The 17,734-nt window shown below is 36.6% G+C and overlaps 1 protein-coding gene across 1 annotated transcript in view; it reads left to right on the forward strand.

The window, feature by feature from the left end:
- Positions 1 to 17,734, forward strand: part of LOC126281320 (protein Fe65 homolog) — an 821,707-nt gene that overhangs the window by 766,917 nt on the left and 37,056 nt on the right. Inside the window, exons 5-9 of the mRNA XM_049980168.1 lie at positions 4,783 to 4,910; positions 6,420 to 6,538; positions 6,690 to 6,811; positions 12,884 to 13,082; positions 13,199 to 13,326. Coding sequence (XP_049836125.1) covers positions 4,783 to 4,910; positions 6,420 to 6,538; positions 6,690 to 6,811; positions 12,884 to 13,082; positions 13,199 to 13,326 — 696 coding nt within the window. The remainder of the gene's footprint in view (positions 1 to 4,782; positions 4,911 to 6,419; positions 6,539 to 6,689; positions 6,812 to 12,883; positions 13,083 to 13,198; positions 13,327 to 17,734) is intronic.

Below are 17,734 nucleotides of genomic sequence, written 5' to 3' on the forward strand. Positions count from 1 at the left end.
CAGGAAATAGAAGAAATAATTTCAATGTGTTGGGCGCCACAAAAATGCAGACAAATTTCTCTTTTTCCACAACAACACAAGGCCTCGCCAAGCCTACACACCCAACTAGATGTCACAGAACTTCATTGGACTATTCTTTATTGTCCATCCTACAGCCCAGATCTCGCACCTTTCTTTTTCCGTCTGCCTGGTCCAATGAAGGATGCCGTATGTGGATGATGGGGATATTATTGATGCAGCAAGATGCTGGCTCCGATGTCGACCAGCAGAGTGGTACCATGTGGGCATACTGGCCCTCATAATAAGGTGGCGTAAGGCCGTTGTATTGAACAGAGATTATGAGGGTGGTTTGAAAAGTTCTCAGAATGAAATAGAAAAAAAAGTACTTACATCATTGACACTTTATTTTTTAATTTAGTCTCCTTGTAGATTATTGCACTTGGTCCAACGATGTTCCAGTGCCTTGATCCCATCTCGAAAGTGAGTTTCCACCATGCCTGCAAAATAGTTGTCAACTCCATGTCTGCAAAATAGTTGTCAACTCCAGCCTGCAAAATAGTTGTCAACTCCAGCTATTAATTTGTTTGAATTCAATCTTCGTCCACCAAGAAAAATTTTCAGTTTTGGGAAGAGATGGAAGTCTGACAGAGCCATATCAGGTGAATAAGGTGGGTGTGTCAACAATTCATAACTTAGTTCGTGTAATTTTGCCATGGCCACGGCACATGTTTTTGATCCAGCGTCAAGAGTCGTGGCACCCATCTTGCAGATAATTTTTTCATGTCTAATTCTTCAATTAAAATGTGATATACAGTTTCAGATGACATCTGGCAAGCGTGAGCAATTTCAGTTGGCGATCCTCCATGACCATTTTGTGCACTTTTGCAATGATTTCTGGAGTAGTGACACATCTTGGCCGACCACAGTGCAGATCATCATCTAAGCTCTCCCAACCAAATTTAAATTCATTTGTCCACTTGGCAACAGCTGAATATGAAAGAGCAGAGTCCCCCAGTGTATTCTGGAAAGTGGCATGAATGTCCTTTGCTTTCATACCTTTCTTTATAAAGTACTTAATCACTGCTCGGATCTCTTCACAAATTACTATGCAGGAACAACAACAGAGTCATGTCACAGCTCTCTTCCAAGAGCACTGACATGGTACTTGTTTACTGGCAACAGTCCAATGAATATCACGTGAACAACTCGTTGCACTAGCACTGACCTCTCGTGGAGATTCCGAGTACTTTTCAAACCACCCTCGTACGTTGAAAAATAGAGTTTTGTAGCTGAAAGAGTGGGGAATAATATGGTGTATTGGAATCCTGAATAAAACCAATTTGCTTTCAGAAAAGGACATGTTGAATTACTTACTGTATGCCCCTTGTATTTACTGTTAGTGGGCACCAGCCATTGTTGTTATTCACTGGTGGTTGACACCTGCTGGCAACAGCCCATCAACCTTGGCTATGTTACATTGAAGCTGAAGTCCTGAGGTACAGCAGATTGGGCGAGTAATGAAGAGGAAGTAATAATGTAAAGAAAAGAGCTTTGTGACACAATTTGGCTAAAAGAAGTGATAGGTTGACAGGATATGGCCTGAGGTGCCAAGGAGTAGTTAATTTGGCAATGAGGGAAGTGTGGAGATTAAAATTGTAGAGGGTGGCTTGTGGCTATTTTATTTTGTTTAACCTGTTTTGTTTACATCTGTGGTTTTAAATAATAGTATTTGCTTCATTCTGCCACTATGCATAATTGTAGCATATGAACGTCTTACCGAGAAATAATATTTTGTTGTTGTTAAATAGTATGTTTTATTATTTAAAATGGCATTTTGTACTGTTACTCTAAACTCGACACTTGCCTTTTCTGGTAGATACTCTCCCTCCTGAACAACATGAGCACACGTAATAGGCAAACTTAGAGCTTCAGCTTGCTCTTGCTTCTTCCAGATTCCTTGGATGTTCTCTTATGATGCTCTCAGACTAGCCCCCAAGGGAGAATAATAGTGATTTCACCAGAGCTTTGAGGCTGCAACTATTCAAAATGATGTTACGATGTGTACGGAAAATAACACAGTGCACAGGTAATCCTGAACACTGTTTTTCTGTAGCACACAAATGAACCAGAAGAATATAAAACTTCCTAACTCATTTGTATATAAAGATATCACAGAGCTGCTTTGTCTAAACTAAGCACAATAATCACAAGAAAAGTTCCAGTAGTGTGCCAAGTGAAAGATATTACCTTTGGGAAAAAATGTACTTCCTCTAGGCTTGGCTGGCATGCCACTTTGTGAATGATGTCGACCAAATGTGACATAATTTTCTTTGTATATGAGTTTCATGCTTGTCATTTTTTAACAGCTGTGCCTTGGAAAACTCATCTGTCTGTGGCGTGGGTGCTTTAACAGGCTACAGACGATTTTCATAGCTCTTCCCTATAAACAGAAAACACTGGGTGTGTGTGTTGCCCTCATCAGCAGTTCATATTTTATCATCATCATCAACACCACCACCACCATTTATGCGCAAGTTGCCGATGTGGGATGTTGTGGATTGGTGGTCAGGGGCTGGTACAGTTAGCCAATCAACAGATTGTAATAGTACTTAAGAAGTATTTTTTTCAACTATATACTTTTAAAGGGAATAGTGCCTATTGACATTAACAAACTAAAGGTAGGACATATTAGATGTCAGTGATGTTCATTGCAGGAGTCCAGTGTGAGTTGTTTACAAGATATTGTGTTTTGAAAAATACCCACACCGATACTTGTGCAATGCCTATGTTAGCATACACTAAAGGACAACATAAGTGCATACAATATTTATGTGGATTCTGACCTGCATCCAATCCAATGATTTGGATGACATTGTGTAATACTTCAGGCAGTATAGGCTGGACAGCCATCATGTTGATACCACAGTTTCCTCGTAGCCTGCAGAGGAACGTCTTCTAGCATCCATGGAAGATGGTCTGTTAGGAGGCTGCGATACTTGTGCACATTCATCATTAAACAAGATACATGGTAGATCTGGAGCATCCTGTCTTAATGCCCATGTTCAGAAGTCAGCATGATTCTCATAACCATTTCCTTGCTGCTCTTAATGGAGAGAGATGTCATAGGAATGGAACCTATGTCGATAGATAACTCGTAGGACATTTGCCTGATTTATGCCACTTCAAAGTGCGATTGTGTGGGAGTTAACATACAGATCAACTGCAACAGCAGCAGGAACATCAATTTCCCCTCTTCTGTTCTCACTTGTTTCTGTTGCAGGTGTTGGTGTTACACTACCACTTTCACATAACTGGTTAAAGAGGTTGATAAATTAACTTTCAAGATGGTTGATGTCTATTGGGATATGTTGCCAATTACACTGTAGAAGAAGGAACTGCATTCTTCCTTCATTCTTCGTACACCATGAACATGTCGGCTTTTTCTGCATTGGTAAAACCCATCGTTCACTCACAATCTACTGCTTGGACTGTCACATACTTAATAGCAAGTCATAGTGCACCCAAGAAACACTCAAGTACACTGCAAGCAAACATAACAACTTCGTACCTTGCATTACACAAGTTGAATGGCACAAACAAGTGTTGGAGTGGGAACTTTGCAAAATACAAATATCTTGTATACGGCTCGCACTGGATTGCTGCAACAAACACCACTGACATTATAACTTACCCTACTTTTAGTTTTTTAATGTCAATAGGCACTGTTCCATTTAAAAAAGTGTATGTTGCACAAAAAATACACTTTCTAAGTACTATTACACTGTGTTTATTGGCTAAAAATACGAGCCCCTGACTACCAGTCCATTCTGTGAAAACCACACATCAGTACCACTTTCCATTCCTGTAAATTTTGCTGTGCTAGTTTTAAGTGGTGGTTAGAAGCAGTCTGGAAAGCTTGTAAGGGTGTTGTAGAGTAGGCTATACTGAAAAACAATTGTTAAGAAAAAAATTTGATACATTGTACCATTTCCCAATTAATTAGCATTGAAGTTAGCCAATCAGCCTGTCGTGCACCAGTATTCCAGCAGCCTGTCAAATACAATTGGTGTCAGTTGTTATCACACCATAGATGGTAGCACACAAGATTGCTCAGCCTTTGGCTCGGTTTCAATCCTTATTACTGTCCCATGTCCAATTTTTGTATCGCTTTCTTATTCAGTATTAGGAAACCAAAGGAAGAACCTGTTTGGTGACACAGTCTCTCGAGGTCTGCTTGAATTTGACAGTCTCTCGAGGTCTGCTTGAATTTGCACACACAATGGTCTGATTGGCAAACTTCAGTGCTAATTAACTCAGAAAGGGGGCAACATATTTTTATTTCTCAGGACAACCTACCCACCCAAATTCCCCAGCACCATGCAGGGGCATAGGTGTGTTATTCCTGTGTGTGTGTGTGTGTGTGTGTGTGTGTGTGTGTGTGTGTGTGTGTGTATGCTGTTGCTCATCAAAGGATAACTCCAAAAGCTAGCAAGTTTTCCTTCTTTTGTATGTGCCTATCAACAACTCAAGACTTCGGTGTTTTGGTGAGTTGTCTCCTTTAAATCTAAAGTATTTACCTTCTACAAGAAATTTGGTATAACATTTATAAGATTTTCATACTGGTTCTGAAGACCCTGTATACATAGCCTGCAAGTCATCACTATTGAGAAATGAAATATAAGGATGAAGTTTCAGTTATTTTCTAGATCTGTCAACATCTGTAATTTTCTTCCATTATTTGTGTCACAGTGAAACTGATTCCATATTGTTTGTATATTGCAGCAATGGAGAAAAACCAGAAATTCCTCATGTTGCTGGATCTTTAAACAATGATCTTTATGCAGTCCCTGTGAAGAGGCGACCACATAGCCTCGAGAATGATTTGCCACCCGGATGGGAGAAACATGAAGGTAGGTTATCATGTGCAACAGCTGTGATTATCATTTAAATTTACTTTAATTTCTCTTCAAAAACACTTGAAGCAAAGAAACCCGGAACACTGAATCTGTTCTTAGGCTGTTACATATTTTGATATTTAAACCTTCCACTTATTTTTCCAGTGCAATCTGGGGTGTAATTTATAATATTTAAGCCATTTAACTTGTCCACAATTTTATTCTTTGTTAATTACAGCAGTCCTATAGTGCACGGAACAGTTGTGCTAGTATGTAACTGAATGGCCTTATGAGGTTTTCACTGGCTTTGTTCATTCGGGAGAGTTCTTTTGTGAAATCAGCAAGATGACCTCATGAATCGGAAAGTAGCAGCTGTTTCTTTAGATGCTATCTTTTACCCAGCATCAGAAAACTCTTTAAAAAATTATGTTCACCTGTGACTTTCCTCAAATACCATCTGGCTGTCTTTTTGTATATTTTTCTGTGTGTAGTCCCTGACCATCTCCTAGAAAGCAGTCTGCCATGTGAATTGACACAATCATAAGCTAGTGAACTAGAAACGGGAAGAAAGGGGATTCAGTTCCCCATTTGGCCTTACAGATTTAGGTGCTCCTCTGATTTTCCTAAATCAATTAGAGAAAATGCCCAGGCTGTTTCTATTAAAATATTATGGCAGATTTAATTCCCTATCCATGTCCAACCCTATCTTTTTATCCACCTCAATGATGATATCATTGTTGGTGGGACTTTAAGCTTCAGTCTTTCTTAAATAGCATTTAAGAATAGCATTTAAAAATAATACTCATAATCTGAGATTTAGAGAATAAAATGATGGACACTTCACATAAGTTCTGCATGTTATTTTCATTCATTCTAGTTGATCCCTTTATGTAACTGTTGTTTCATTGCTGACATCAAAATTTCTAGACAGGACTGAAGAAAAGCTGTTAATTTAGTAACAAACTGGAAAAAAGAGCAATAGTAGAATTGGTATTCTGAAAAATTTTAGTGAAAAAAGAAAGTGCATTAAAAAGGTTGTTTCCACTACGTTAAGAATTCCAGATTTGAGTATAAGTGTAAAGAATCAGTTCGTGGCAAGCATTTAGCATGCAAAATGTATCTTCAAATATCTCGTTGTGCTGAAAAAAATGTGATATAAACTGAAAGATTTCAAACAGTTTATCATTAAATTTAAGTTAGTCTTATATGTGAGGAAACCTAATTTTCATTTCTCATGACAAGATTACATCACTTGAGGTTCACATGTTGCCTTAAAATTCTATTGTAGGATTTCTACACTATCTTACTTATGGTCTGTTTCACCCTCTGAATGACAGCACACAACTATGAAAGAAAAAAAAAACATTGCAGAGGCTAAAAAAAGAATTGAATGTATATATTGAATGGAATTTTCTTAGATAGCCAACTCAAGTCAACTTTGTATCAATTGGAAGCAGCTAGAGATTCTGAAAATTGTACATAGTGTTTCTTTATATTGCTGCCATTTGAACATTAATTTTTCAGATAATGATGGGCCATATTACTGGCATATTAAAAGTGGCACAATCCAGAGAGAACCTCCATCAGCTACATCAGCCATTAAAGCAGAAGCTAAGAGACCGCTCGTTCAGGAATCTGAGAGTGTGAGTCAAATATATTTCTTTCAGTATTATTTATGGTGGTACTAATATTTAAAAAAAACATCTCTCTAAACCATATTACACATAATGACTATTAAAAATTTATGCTCATTCATAATGCTTTGTTCATAAGTTTATTTTTTTCTTATTGCAGGCAATTAGTAGTAGTTACCAGTCTCCTGTGATTGCGTCTGTCACCAGGAGTAATACAAGCTCTGCTTTGGAAGAATTAGATGGCAAGAAGAAGGAAGAACGTAAAGAAGAATTAGCTCTGAAGTAAGCAGTAATGTCAAAATTTGTTCAAGCTAAGTTGAAAAGATAGTTTGCTACTGGCCACAAAGAAAAAAAAAACACACACACACACACACACACACACACACACACACACACACACACACACACAAATTCAGATATATTCAGTCACACAAGGAAGCACACCTCATGCACACATGACCACCATCACTGGCAATTCATACCAGTCCAAACTGCAGGAGATGGCATTTATGTGTGTGTGAAGTGTGCTTGCCTGTGTGAATGAATGTGTATGTTTCCTTTTATGAAAAAGGCTTCAGCCAAAACCTAACATGTAAGTGCCTTTTCAGTGTGTCTGTCTGCAACTCAGCATGTCATCTTTATGTTGAGTAGCAATCTATCTTATCCTTACATTGTTGTTCTTTTTTACTTGGTTGGTAACACAGCAAATTGGAGAATAGCTTTGTAATATTTTGTTTTTTCTCCTAATTCTCCAATACTTTCTCCATATAAAATGTGTTACTTTCTACTGTTCTTTTTCTGCGGTGACTGAATTACAAAATTGAATTTATATCATCATTAAATGTATTCTAGGAATACTTGTTGAGAGATTTACAAATTGGCTATAATATTCAGACTGTCATCATCTAGTGTATCTAGTAAGATTATTATCTAGTGTACACATAATGACTAAAGAGTGTGTCATCATTATTTAAGTATTTAATCTTTGATGGAAATACATACAGAAACACTGAAAATAATTTCTTAATTTATGTTTTGTTTTTGTCTTATTTTGCTACTATACATGTAGAACTAGATAGTTCTATTCATATCACAAAGTACACATACTGGTCTATATTTGCTATAGTAATTTTCATGTGTGTGCAACGAATAGGCCTGTGCGGCTCCATTTATGACAATGGCCCATCATTTGTTTTTTAAAGGTCTTTAAGTTCTTTTTCTGCTCATCTTCCATTCTGTAACATGGCTGCCTTCATTTCAGTCTTGTTCATTGTGATTTTTATCTCTTTCCTAAAATGCAAAATAATCCAAAATTCATCAATATTCATACCCTATAATCAATTTTGAAGTGAACGGCATAGGGTACTTCCCATTGTGCCTGCTTTTGAAGCTTCTTCCCATTCCATTCATGTATGGAGTACACGAAGAATAATTGTTTAAATTCCTCTGTGTGCACAGTAATTATTCTGATCTAGGGAGTTGTAGTATATTCTTAGCTTCCTCATCTAAAGCTGATCCCTTAAACTTTGTATGCCGGCTTTCTAAGAATGGTTTGCGACTATCTCCAAGTCTCTGTCAGTTCAGTTTTATCAGCATCTCTGTGACACTCTCCCATGGGTCAGACAAACCTGTGACCATTCACTTTGCCCTTCTCTGTATGCTTCATACTCCCTGTTAGTCTTATTTGATGTGGATCCCACACACTTGAGAGATATACGAGGACAGGCTGCACAAGTAAGCAATTTCCTTTGTGGAGTGACTGCACTTGTGCAGTGTTCTACTAATGAACCAAAGTGTTCCACTTGCTGTACTTATGACTGAGCCTATGCAGTCATTCCATTTCATATCCCTACAAACTGTTACACACAGTTATATGTATGACTTGAGTTGACCGACTCGAGTTTTGACTTGTTTATATTTTAGTCATAGGATACCACAATTTTTCATTTTGAGAAGTGCATAATTTTACATTTCTGAAGAACTGAAACAAGTTGCCAGTCTTTGCACCATTTTACCAAGATCCAACTGAATATTAGTGAAGCTGTAGCGAGACAGTCCTCCATTATAGGTAACTGTATCATCAGCATGAAGTTCGAGGTTACTATCAATATTGTTTGCAAGATCATTTATTTACAGCATGAACAGCATTTGGGCTTTAATCTCATGTTAAAAAAATGTAAATAGGAACATGGAAACCATGTAGATATAAAATTGAACAAGTTATTGTCAAATTATAAATACTACTATGATATTTCATTCTCTCTCAAGAAAATGAAAATAAACAAAAAATAAATTCATGGATAACATGTGAAATCAAAGAGTCTTAATATGCTAAAAAGTGTGCAAAGCAAAATGCTACCCTTGAAAGCATATGTAAAGTGTTATAGGAAAGTGTACAGGGAAGCTATAGTTGTTGCAAAAAAGCACAATTATTCATATATCAGCAAGGGTAACAACAAAATGAAATCAATGTAGAAAGTTATTAATAATCATACAGGCAAACATGAAAATGCATATAATAAAATCACCATAAAACACAGAAATGAAATTGTTTATGATCCACTTGTAATAGCTAATATATTTAATGATCATTATGTTAATGTAGTCCAAAACCTAATCACAACTAAATATAATTCAAAGACAATGGCATTAACTCCAGTAAATGAAAGGACAATGTACCTATATCCTGTGACACCCAAAGAAGTTCAAACAGCTACCTGTGAACTAAAGAGAAAAATGATCTGCAGATTTGATGGTATTCCTGACAAAATTATTAAATGTAGTGACGATAGTATTGTCACTCAACTTGACATAATCAGTGACTCCTTTGAAACCGGTGTTTTTCCAAGTAAACTTAAGCACTCAACAGTAATATCAGTTTATGAAAGTGGCGACAAGTTTGACATTAAAAATTTCAGACTTCTATCATTCTTATCTGTATTTTCGAAATAATTGAAATAATAATGTATGACAGATTGCCAGACTTCCTAAAACAAAAATAAATTTCTTGGAAATGCACAGAATGGTTTCAGAAAAGGCAAATCTACACAAGTGGCTCTATTCAGATTTTCTAAAACTTGTTTACAAAGCTATTCAGGAGAAGGAACTGATCTGTGGGTTGTTTTTGGACCTTTCCAAAGCATTTGCTCTTATAGGTCATAATCTAATACTGTTAAAACTATATAAGTATGGTGTCTGTGGTGTTTCCTACAAGTAGTTCAGGTCATATGTAACTGATAGGAAACAAAGAGTGCAAATTTCTTGTTATCCTTTGAACCACCAAGTGAAGCATCTCTTCCTTGGCTACTTTTTTAATCAGATTCCTCTAATATCCCTATCACAATCTCATCATTTTGTGAAATTAAATTGGGTTTCTCATTCTTTCTACCTCCACCACTCCTCCAGTTCAGCGGTAGTCCTATTAGAACTAGCACAGAGCATGCTTCATTGACAGGCATATTGTTTGTTGATATAAGATGAAAACATAAATTGTTTTTGGAGACATTGCAAATATGATTGTGAGATAATTTTTCAGACAGCATTTGAACTACATAATTTTGTCAAAAGAGATGCTAATTATCAGACCATAGCAGATCTTGGAACACAGCTCAATCTAAGGGATTGGTTTCCAGCTGATAATCAGTCATTTGCACATTGGAGTAATTATCTTAGGACACCATTGGGGATGACTACAAGAAATGCAATATGTGATTTCTTGCAACATGAAGTGACAGTAGTTTTCACAATACTGGATTGACTTTTGAGGTCACTATATCTTTGAAACATACATACAGGGTACTTATAAAGTCCTTGGAACATTTCAAAACACAGATAAATGATCATGAGTAATGTTACAAAAGTACATAAAAACAAACTCTCAGAGTTACCGTCTTTTATCTACAATGTTTGTAAGTGTCTTACATGTCCACCCCCTCCCCCCCACCCTCTTTTATATAGCACACGCCCAAACCAGAATATCAGAAATGAAGGTAAGAACAGCTGCTATGATGTGATGTTGCAGTTTTTTTGAGGGTCCACATTAGATATGGGACATAAACACTAGCTTCGATGTAGTGGCCCATACAGTGATGTGGCAACATTACACTATGTTCGAAAGAAAAATTTCAAAAGTTTGTTTTTCATATGCTGTATCGTTTGTTAATTTATGTTTAGCCACTTACCTACAGCAATTTTTTTAAATATTTCACAGAGGGCATAGTTACCTGTATATTAGTTATAAATAAAATGGATTGATTTAATATACCAGATGTTTTATGAAGCATCCTATATTCTTTCAGGTGATAGTACTGGTGAAAACTAGAAAAATTTCTGTACGGAAACTGGGGGCCATTTTACTTGTGTCAAGAACTTCAAGTGCTCATAGATGTTGGCCACCTTACTGTTGATGGTCATTGGTCTTTTTTTTTTTTTTTTTTCCCCCTGTACTTAGTCCCTGACTGTGCTGTAACTGTTAAACATACCACTTGCAGCTATTTCCTACTTCAGCCACCCTGTACACATTGGTTTGAGATTGTGCTGTCCACCTACTTAGCTGAGTGGTTACGTGCGTACTTACCATGCAGCAAACCCAGGTTGATTCACAGCTGGGTTGGAGATTTTCTCTGCTCATGGACTGGGTTTTGTGTTGTCTTCATCATCACTGATCTGCAAGTCACCCAATGTGGCATCACCTGAAATAAGACTTGCCCCCCAGTGGCTGAAGTTCCCCAGAAAGGGCCTCCTGAATGCTCATAAATTAACAGGTACTATTCATCAATGTAGTCTGCTTAAAATTACATGCTGGTTGACACTTCACATGTAGGGGTTTCCTGCAATCACAGCACTCAGTGTTGTAACAAAGATGCCTGCTTCATACACAGCACTTGCCAAACACTACTGGACCCTTTTGTACAACATGTGATTTGGTGTTGCATATACAGTTATTGTGTGCAGCCATTAAGATAACAGTTTAATGCAGAGATGTGGCATAGCATAGTGGTGAAGACACATTCCTGCTGTATAGAAGGTCATGAGTATGAATCTTGTCAAAGGCTACGAATTTTGCATTTTTGTCGAAATCACTTTTTTCATTTTTATTTGATAATGTAATGTTTTTATGTCCATCCTTTGGTGCATCATTTTCATCACCATGTTGACTTTTTGTTTGCTCTTATTTTTTCATTTTACCATTCTTTTTTTGTTTGGAATCTGCCTGTAATGTGTAACCAAGTGCCAAACAGGGCAACTCATGTAACAAGAGTGAGGATGTTTTCAATGAACATGAGAAACTACAGTTTGCTTTTAGCACTGAAGTTAATTTTTTTTTATTATTTTTTTTTGTGAGTTTGCTCATAGAGGTTTGATTCAATTGCTGTGAACAAAGCAAGCCTGAGTAATAGCTCTTCCACAAGTTGTTGATCACCATTTACTTGTTACAATGCACATGACAAATTTGTGGTTTGGTCAGGGATGGATTTAAATACAGGACTACAAAACGTGTCATTTGCCACAGTTCCTTCACAGTAGCCACTTCCAATATTGCTCCATGTTACACGTAAGTAAAAAAAAAGCTCTTGCCAAGTGACCTGCTATGCTTGTGTGTTGCCTGTTATGCACTCAGCAGCCAATGTGCCAACTCTGTAGTTACAAGTGACAGAGTCAACTAACGAGTAATTTTAACCAGACTGTAATTGGTGTGTGCAACTTGCTTGAGTTATTGGACAATGCTACTCTTGCAGAAAAACAACAGGTATGGTTTATGCACAATGTGGCACATCTTCATATTCTACAACACAAATGATGGTTCCTAACACAAATGTTTAGTTGGTAAAGGATTGGTCATTTAGGTCCAGTGGCATGACCTCCCCATTCATGTGATCTTAATCCTTTAGATTTCTAACTATGGGAAAATTTATAGAGACTTAGTGTATTCCTCATCCATAGGCAATTTGCACATGGAGGAGCATCTCTCTGATGCATGTGACAAAATCCTAAGACAATCGGGTGTGTTCACATGGGTACATGGTTCTATCTTTGAGAAGCAGAGCTGAGGGATGTGCGAGACTAAACACTAACCCGATTGAGCACTTCCTGTATTGTAAAAAGACAGGTCACTATCATAGGATGAAATGACCCATATTTCAGCAGTTATTTGTTACCAAACAATGGTTTGTAAGACTTTTCTCCTAGACCTGACCAGTGCTATCTCCTGTAAGAATGTGTGTGTGTGTGTGTGTGTGTGTGTGTGTGTGTGTGTGTGTGTGTGTGTGTGTGTGTGTGTGTATGCGTGCACGCGCTTTAACATAAATCATATTAGAAAGGCTTATTGTGTTTGACAAATCTAATGTCTTCCAGGAGACGTAGTTACCCTGCTCGGCCAGAACCAGAGTGCAAGGAGCGCCCCATAAGATTTGCTGTTAGGTCTCTTGGTTGGGTTGAAATTGCAGAAGAAGATCTCACACCAGAACGTAGCAGCAAGGCTGTTAACAAATGCATTGTTGACTTATCACTAGGCAGGAATGATCTGCTTGATGTAGTGGGAAGATGGGGTGATGTAAGTATTGTTGGTTTGCTAATGTAAGATTAACCAAGGTGCTTCAGAACTATCATCTTTAATAATTATTTATGTTGTTGTATGTGGTACTCATTGAGCTGAAACTTTTTTTCCAGGGCAAAGACTTGTTCATGGACTTAGACGAAGGAGCACTGAAGCTTATTGATCCTGAAAATTTGACAGTTCTAAATACTCAACCAATTCATACAATTAGAGTGTGGGGAGTAGGACGAGACAATGGAAGGTAAAACAATTTATATACATGTTTATCTCCTCAGTCATCCTTACATAATAATAAGTTATATTTGCGTTATGAGAAAGAGGACATGTATTATAACACAGTTTATGTAACCTGGAATGGATAGTTAGTGGTAAAGAACATAGCTGTGATGTTAGGACATAAAAAGAGAAACAACAATTGAAGAAAAAGATTTTGTTTGCTTTCTTAATTCATCATACACTGCCACTCCCCACCATTACCCCAAAAAGTCATATAAAATTATATAAATTTTGTTGTTACATAAATATCACAACTAATAGAGAATACATATTATTAACTGTTTTCCCCATTTGTAGACAAGTTTACATAAAATAAAAGGCTTTTAGTTTAGTCTGGAATTATGTTGTATGTGTTAACTATACTTCTAGATTCTGCAGGGGGCATGATCAGAGTTTTGACAAAATTGCAAAAGGAATATGATTCATTACATTATAGGTACATAATGTACAAATAACTATTTTAGTTTATCAGATATAAATAAATGAAAAGTGAAGGATACAAAGAAAAGTGAGGACCATGTACACATCACCACACACTGGTTATCACACAGAAACAATTGTGACTGAAAAAAAATGTTTTGGAACTACTTTGTGAAGCTTTGCAAAGCAGGCAGAATCCCTTCGAAGATTTATACCACAAATTATTTATAAAGAAGAATCACAATTCAAAGAATAATTGGAATGTTTACTGCTACTGAAGCCTGCATATTAATACTGTCTGATGCAGAGCTAGTATGTAAAAATAGTTGCCTAAATTTTCATATTAGGATATCCCTTCAATTTTTATCAGGTTTCTGTATTTGTGGTTTAACTTTTAAGTCAAACCAAATGAATTACATTTAATAATGAATTGTGACGAAACATTATCACTTTCATTTTGATATAATATTGTAGTAGTAGAATCAGAAATGTGATTTTTCATGAAACACATTCAAACTGAATTCATATTTTAGGTTAACTTTGACATAAGATTTTTTGTGCAAATTTATCTTGGAATGATTCATTCTATACTTACTAGTAACTGTCAATTAGTTATGTCCGGATTAACTGTGAATAACCACTCACATTTAGACCAGTATTTCTTTGTTTATATTTTTGTGAACTTATGCCATTGTTTCTTAGTATCTAATAGTGCCATGTTTTTCTCCACATATAATGTGCCTTGGTGACTGGATCATCTTCCACAGGGAGAGGTAATTGATTTAATATAAACCAGTCCAGTCTTGCAAACAGAAGCATGATGCATGTTGCCCGGTGCACTGATCGTTATTGTCTTGGCTTTCAGAATGACTATTCCACTAAGAATAATTTTATTCTTTTGCTTGATGAGCTCAGTGCAAATTAGGATTTGGTTATTGACAGAAATAACACACAAAGCATTTATGGCAGAAAATCTATATACAGTCATTTCTTTTATAATGCTTTGTAGTATTATCTAATTTTGAAATTATGAGAAGAAAATTATTTACAATTTCTTAAATAATCAATTTTAATTATGTCTTGTGAGACAAATTCATATGAATATAAAGTCAACCATGTTCTTTCACCATTACACTTTCTACCCACTGTATGTTACCAGAGTATAATTTTATCACAAAATGTATCAAAATAATACATTGTGGAATATTGACAGGCATGAAAGTTTCCTGTGAGCTTATGCATTGTAGAAGAAAATTCCACATAATTACTATTAAATTTGGAGATGTGGTTTCATTATTATGTCAGAGCCATAATGTCCCCACCAAAGATTTCATTATGTATGCAACATTCTGATACACTTCTTGCAATCCCTCTAGCTAACTTTTTGAAATGATGTTGTAAGCTGACATCTTACAGAAAATAATAGAGAACAGTTCTTCAAGTTGATGATCATATTACAAATTAGCCCTATAGTCAGGTGCATTATTTGCTTGTTTTTTCATACAAACATACAATGTAAACATGTTATTGATGATTACATGATTATTACTGTCTAGTAACTCGTGTAAAATAGTCTGATTCAATACATGCGTCTGTTCAGAAGTAGAGACCGCATATGTATCTTCAGCAAGCTGATCATCAATGCTATAGGCATACTAACCATTTTATTTTATGAGGAATGAGATTGCATTGTAAAAACCAAAGAAGAGTAACAGTTTGTACTGTTGAGTGCATGAATGAGCTCACCATACTGTCAGTGAATAACATGCAGAAGCAAGTGGTTTTTAATCATTGAGTTTGCTTCTTAATGTGACTACTGAAAGGCAACCCATATTTCCTAGACCTTTAATTGTCATTTGGAAAAATTAAAGACTGTTGAAACTGTGGAATTTGCTAGGTATGCTGTGAGGACACAATATACTAACTATAAAACAGTTTCATTGTTAAGCCCTCATGATTTCTCATGCCAGGTCTGATTGATAAGAACTTCTTAGTTTTTAAGTCAAGGGCTATCATGTGTTTTTTTTAATTTTATTTTTTAAAAATCCATCAGGCTTTCACTTCATTAGTTAGTGTGGTGGCAAATGCTGCAAAGCTCACATTCACCGTCACTTCACCTATAACTGACTGTTGTTATGTCAGAGAAAAGAAAGGACATATCACATCACATCACATAGGATCATGCCTATAGCCTGATTAAAATTTTATATTACTTAACACTTTTTTCATGCCTTGGAGCTTAGGCCAGCCAATCAGAGCTCACAATGTCAACTAGTGTGCCACACAAAGCTTCAGTTCAATGTTCCATGGGAGGAGTTTTCACATAGCAATAGTATACTTACAGAATCCAGTATCTGGCCCTACAGGGCACTTAACTGTTGATAACTGCAGCATTCTACCCTTTTGGAAGTGCATGCCCTGTTGTCTGAGCGTTAACTGATGTGTAGCTGACAGTAAATGTGGCAACACCATTATGCCGTGTGGCAAATGAAAAGTAGTTTTAAGTGGGATATTGTAAAGTACTATGGTATTCAAACTGCTCCTTGGGTTGAAGACAGCTTTACTTTCAAGCAGACACTTTTTTTTATACATCATTATACATCTGCAGATAGTAATACACTTGTCCAGGTTTCCCAACACACCTGATAAATAACTGTTTCTTGGTCTGCTGCCACATTTCACTGTGTAAGGCCCACAGTGTTTCATTGAGACAGCTGCCTGATATGGGTGGCTGCTGTTACTGATTGTTGGCAAGGAGGTTATCATTTGCCAGCCTTCAGCAACAGCAACCCGCTGAATGATACCATGTAGTTGCCTTGATGAAAAACTGTGATAACCACATAATACGATCTGACAGCAGACCTGAGAACCATATATTCAATAATGAACTCCGCTGTTCATAATCTATACTGTTTTAGTAGCTGGCTGATTTAGATGCTGATTCAAGAGCACTTCATAGAAAGTCCTTCCTCAATCACAATTTTGCTGAAGAACTGCATTACCAACTGTCAAAAAATTTCTTTTTTTTTTTTAATTAAATCTACAATGACAGTTTGAAGATGATCTGAGATGATGTATCAATACCTCTTATCCACATGGATTCAGTTGTATAACATCTGTTTAATCTTCTGTAAGCTTACAACAAAAATGAGAAAAGGCAACCATTTGCCCATAGAAGAATGATGCACCCATAGCTTGTGTCTCAGATGGCAGTTGAGTTTAAGATCATTCTGTACACCTACATCACACTTTCTCTAACAGCCAATCAGCATTCAGTAGTGCTCTGAGCACTCTGCTATAAATATCATAACCAATGTGAGCATTAAACGTGACTGTAGTGAGTTATTTAATGAATTTTTATTCCATTTGTTGTGAGCATGTCACCATTGATGGTGGTATTAAGCAGCAAATTCTACATAAGCAAATGTGAGATGTAATTTGCAGGACACAGGCTTTCTTCAAGTGCAAAGCACATGTGTGCATGTACTGCAACTGCCACTTGGAAGCAGCAATAATGCAAACCCCATCTGGCCTTGCCCAGCATGAACTGCCTTCATTTGTAAATTGGACTATAACAGCACAGAGGCTTTTCTGATTTCAAGCTACTATTTTTTTCAGTTTTTCCTTCTTCTCCTAGTTTAACTACATGTACTCTCCATGCTAATGCTCAGAAGTTACCGTCACAGTTGCGTGCATTTGTTTATTTATGTAGTTGTGTGAAAGATGGTGTCAGAAAAAAAGTGGTAGCTCCGAAGCTAGTGTAAGCTGTCTGCTGTTATGTTTCTATGTGCTGCTGTCTGCTGTTACATGTTTCTGTGTGCCACACAATAATCAGGTACAGGTGAATATTCACCTTTTCTTATTTTTGTTTATTGTCTCCTTCTTTCAACTTCAGTTATTGTAATAGTGTATAAGCCTGCCTTATTTTTATGAAATGAGCATTATAATTTGTG

The sequence above is a fragment of the Schistocerca gregaria genome, chromosome 7 (genome assembly GCF_023897955.1).
Source record: "Schistocerca gregaria isolate iqSchGreg1 chromosome 7, iqSchGreg1.2, whole genome shotgun sequence".
In the NCBI taxonomy this organism is placed as follows: domain Eukaryota; kingdom Metazoa; phylum Arthropoda; class Insecta; order Orthoptera; family Acrididae; genus Schistocerca; species Schistocerca gregaria.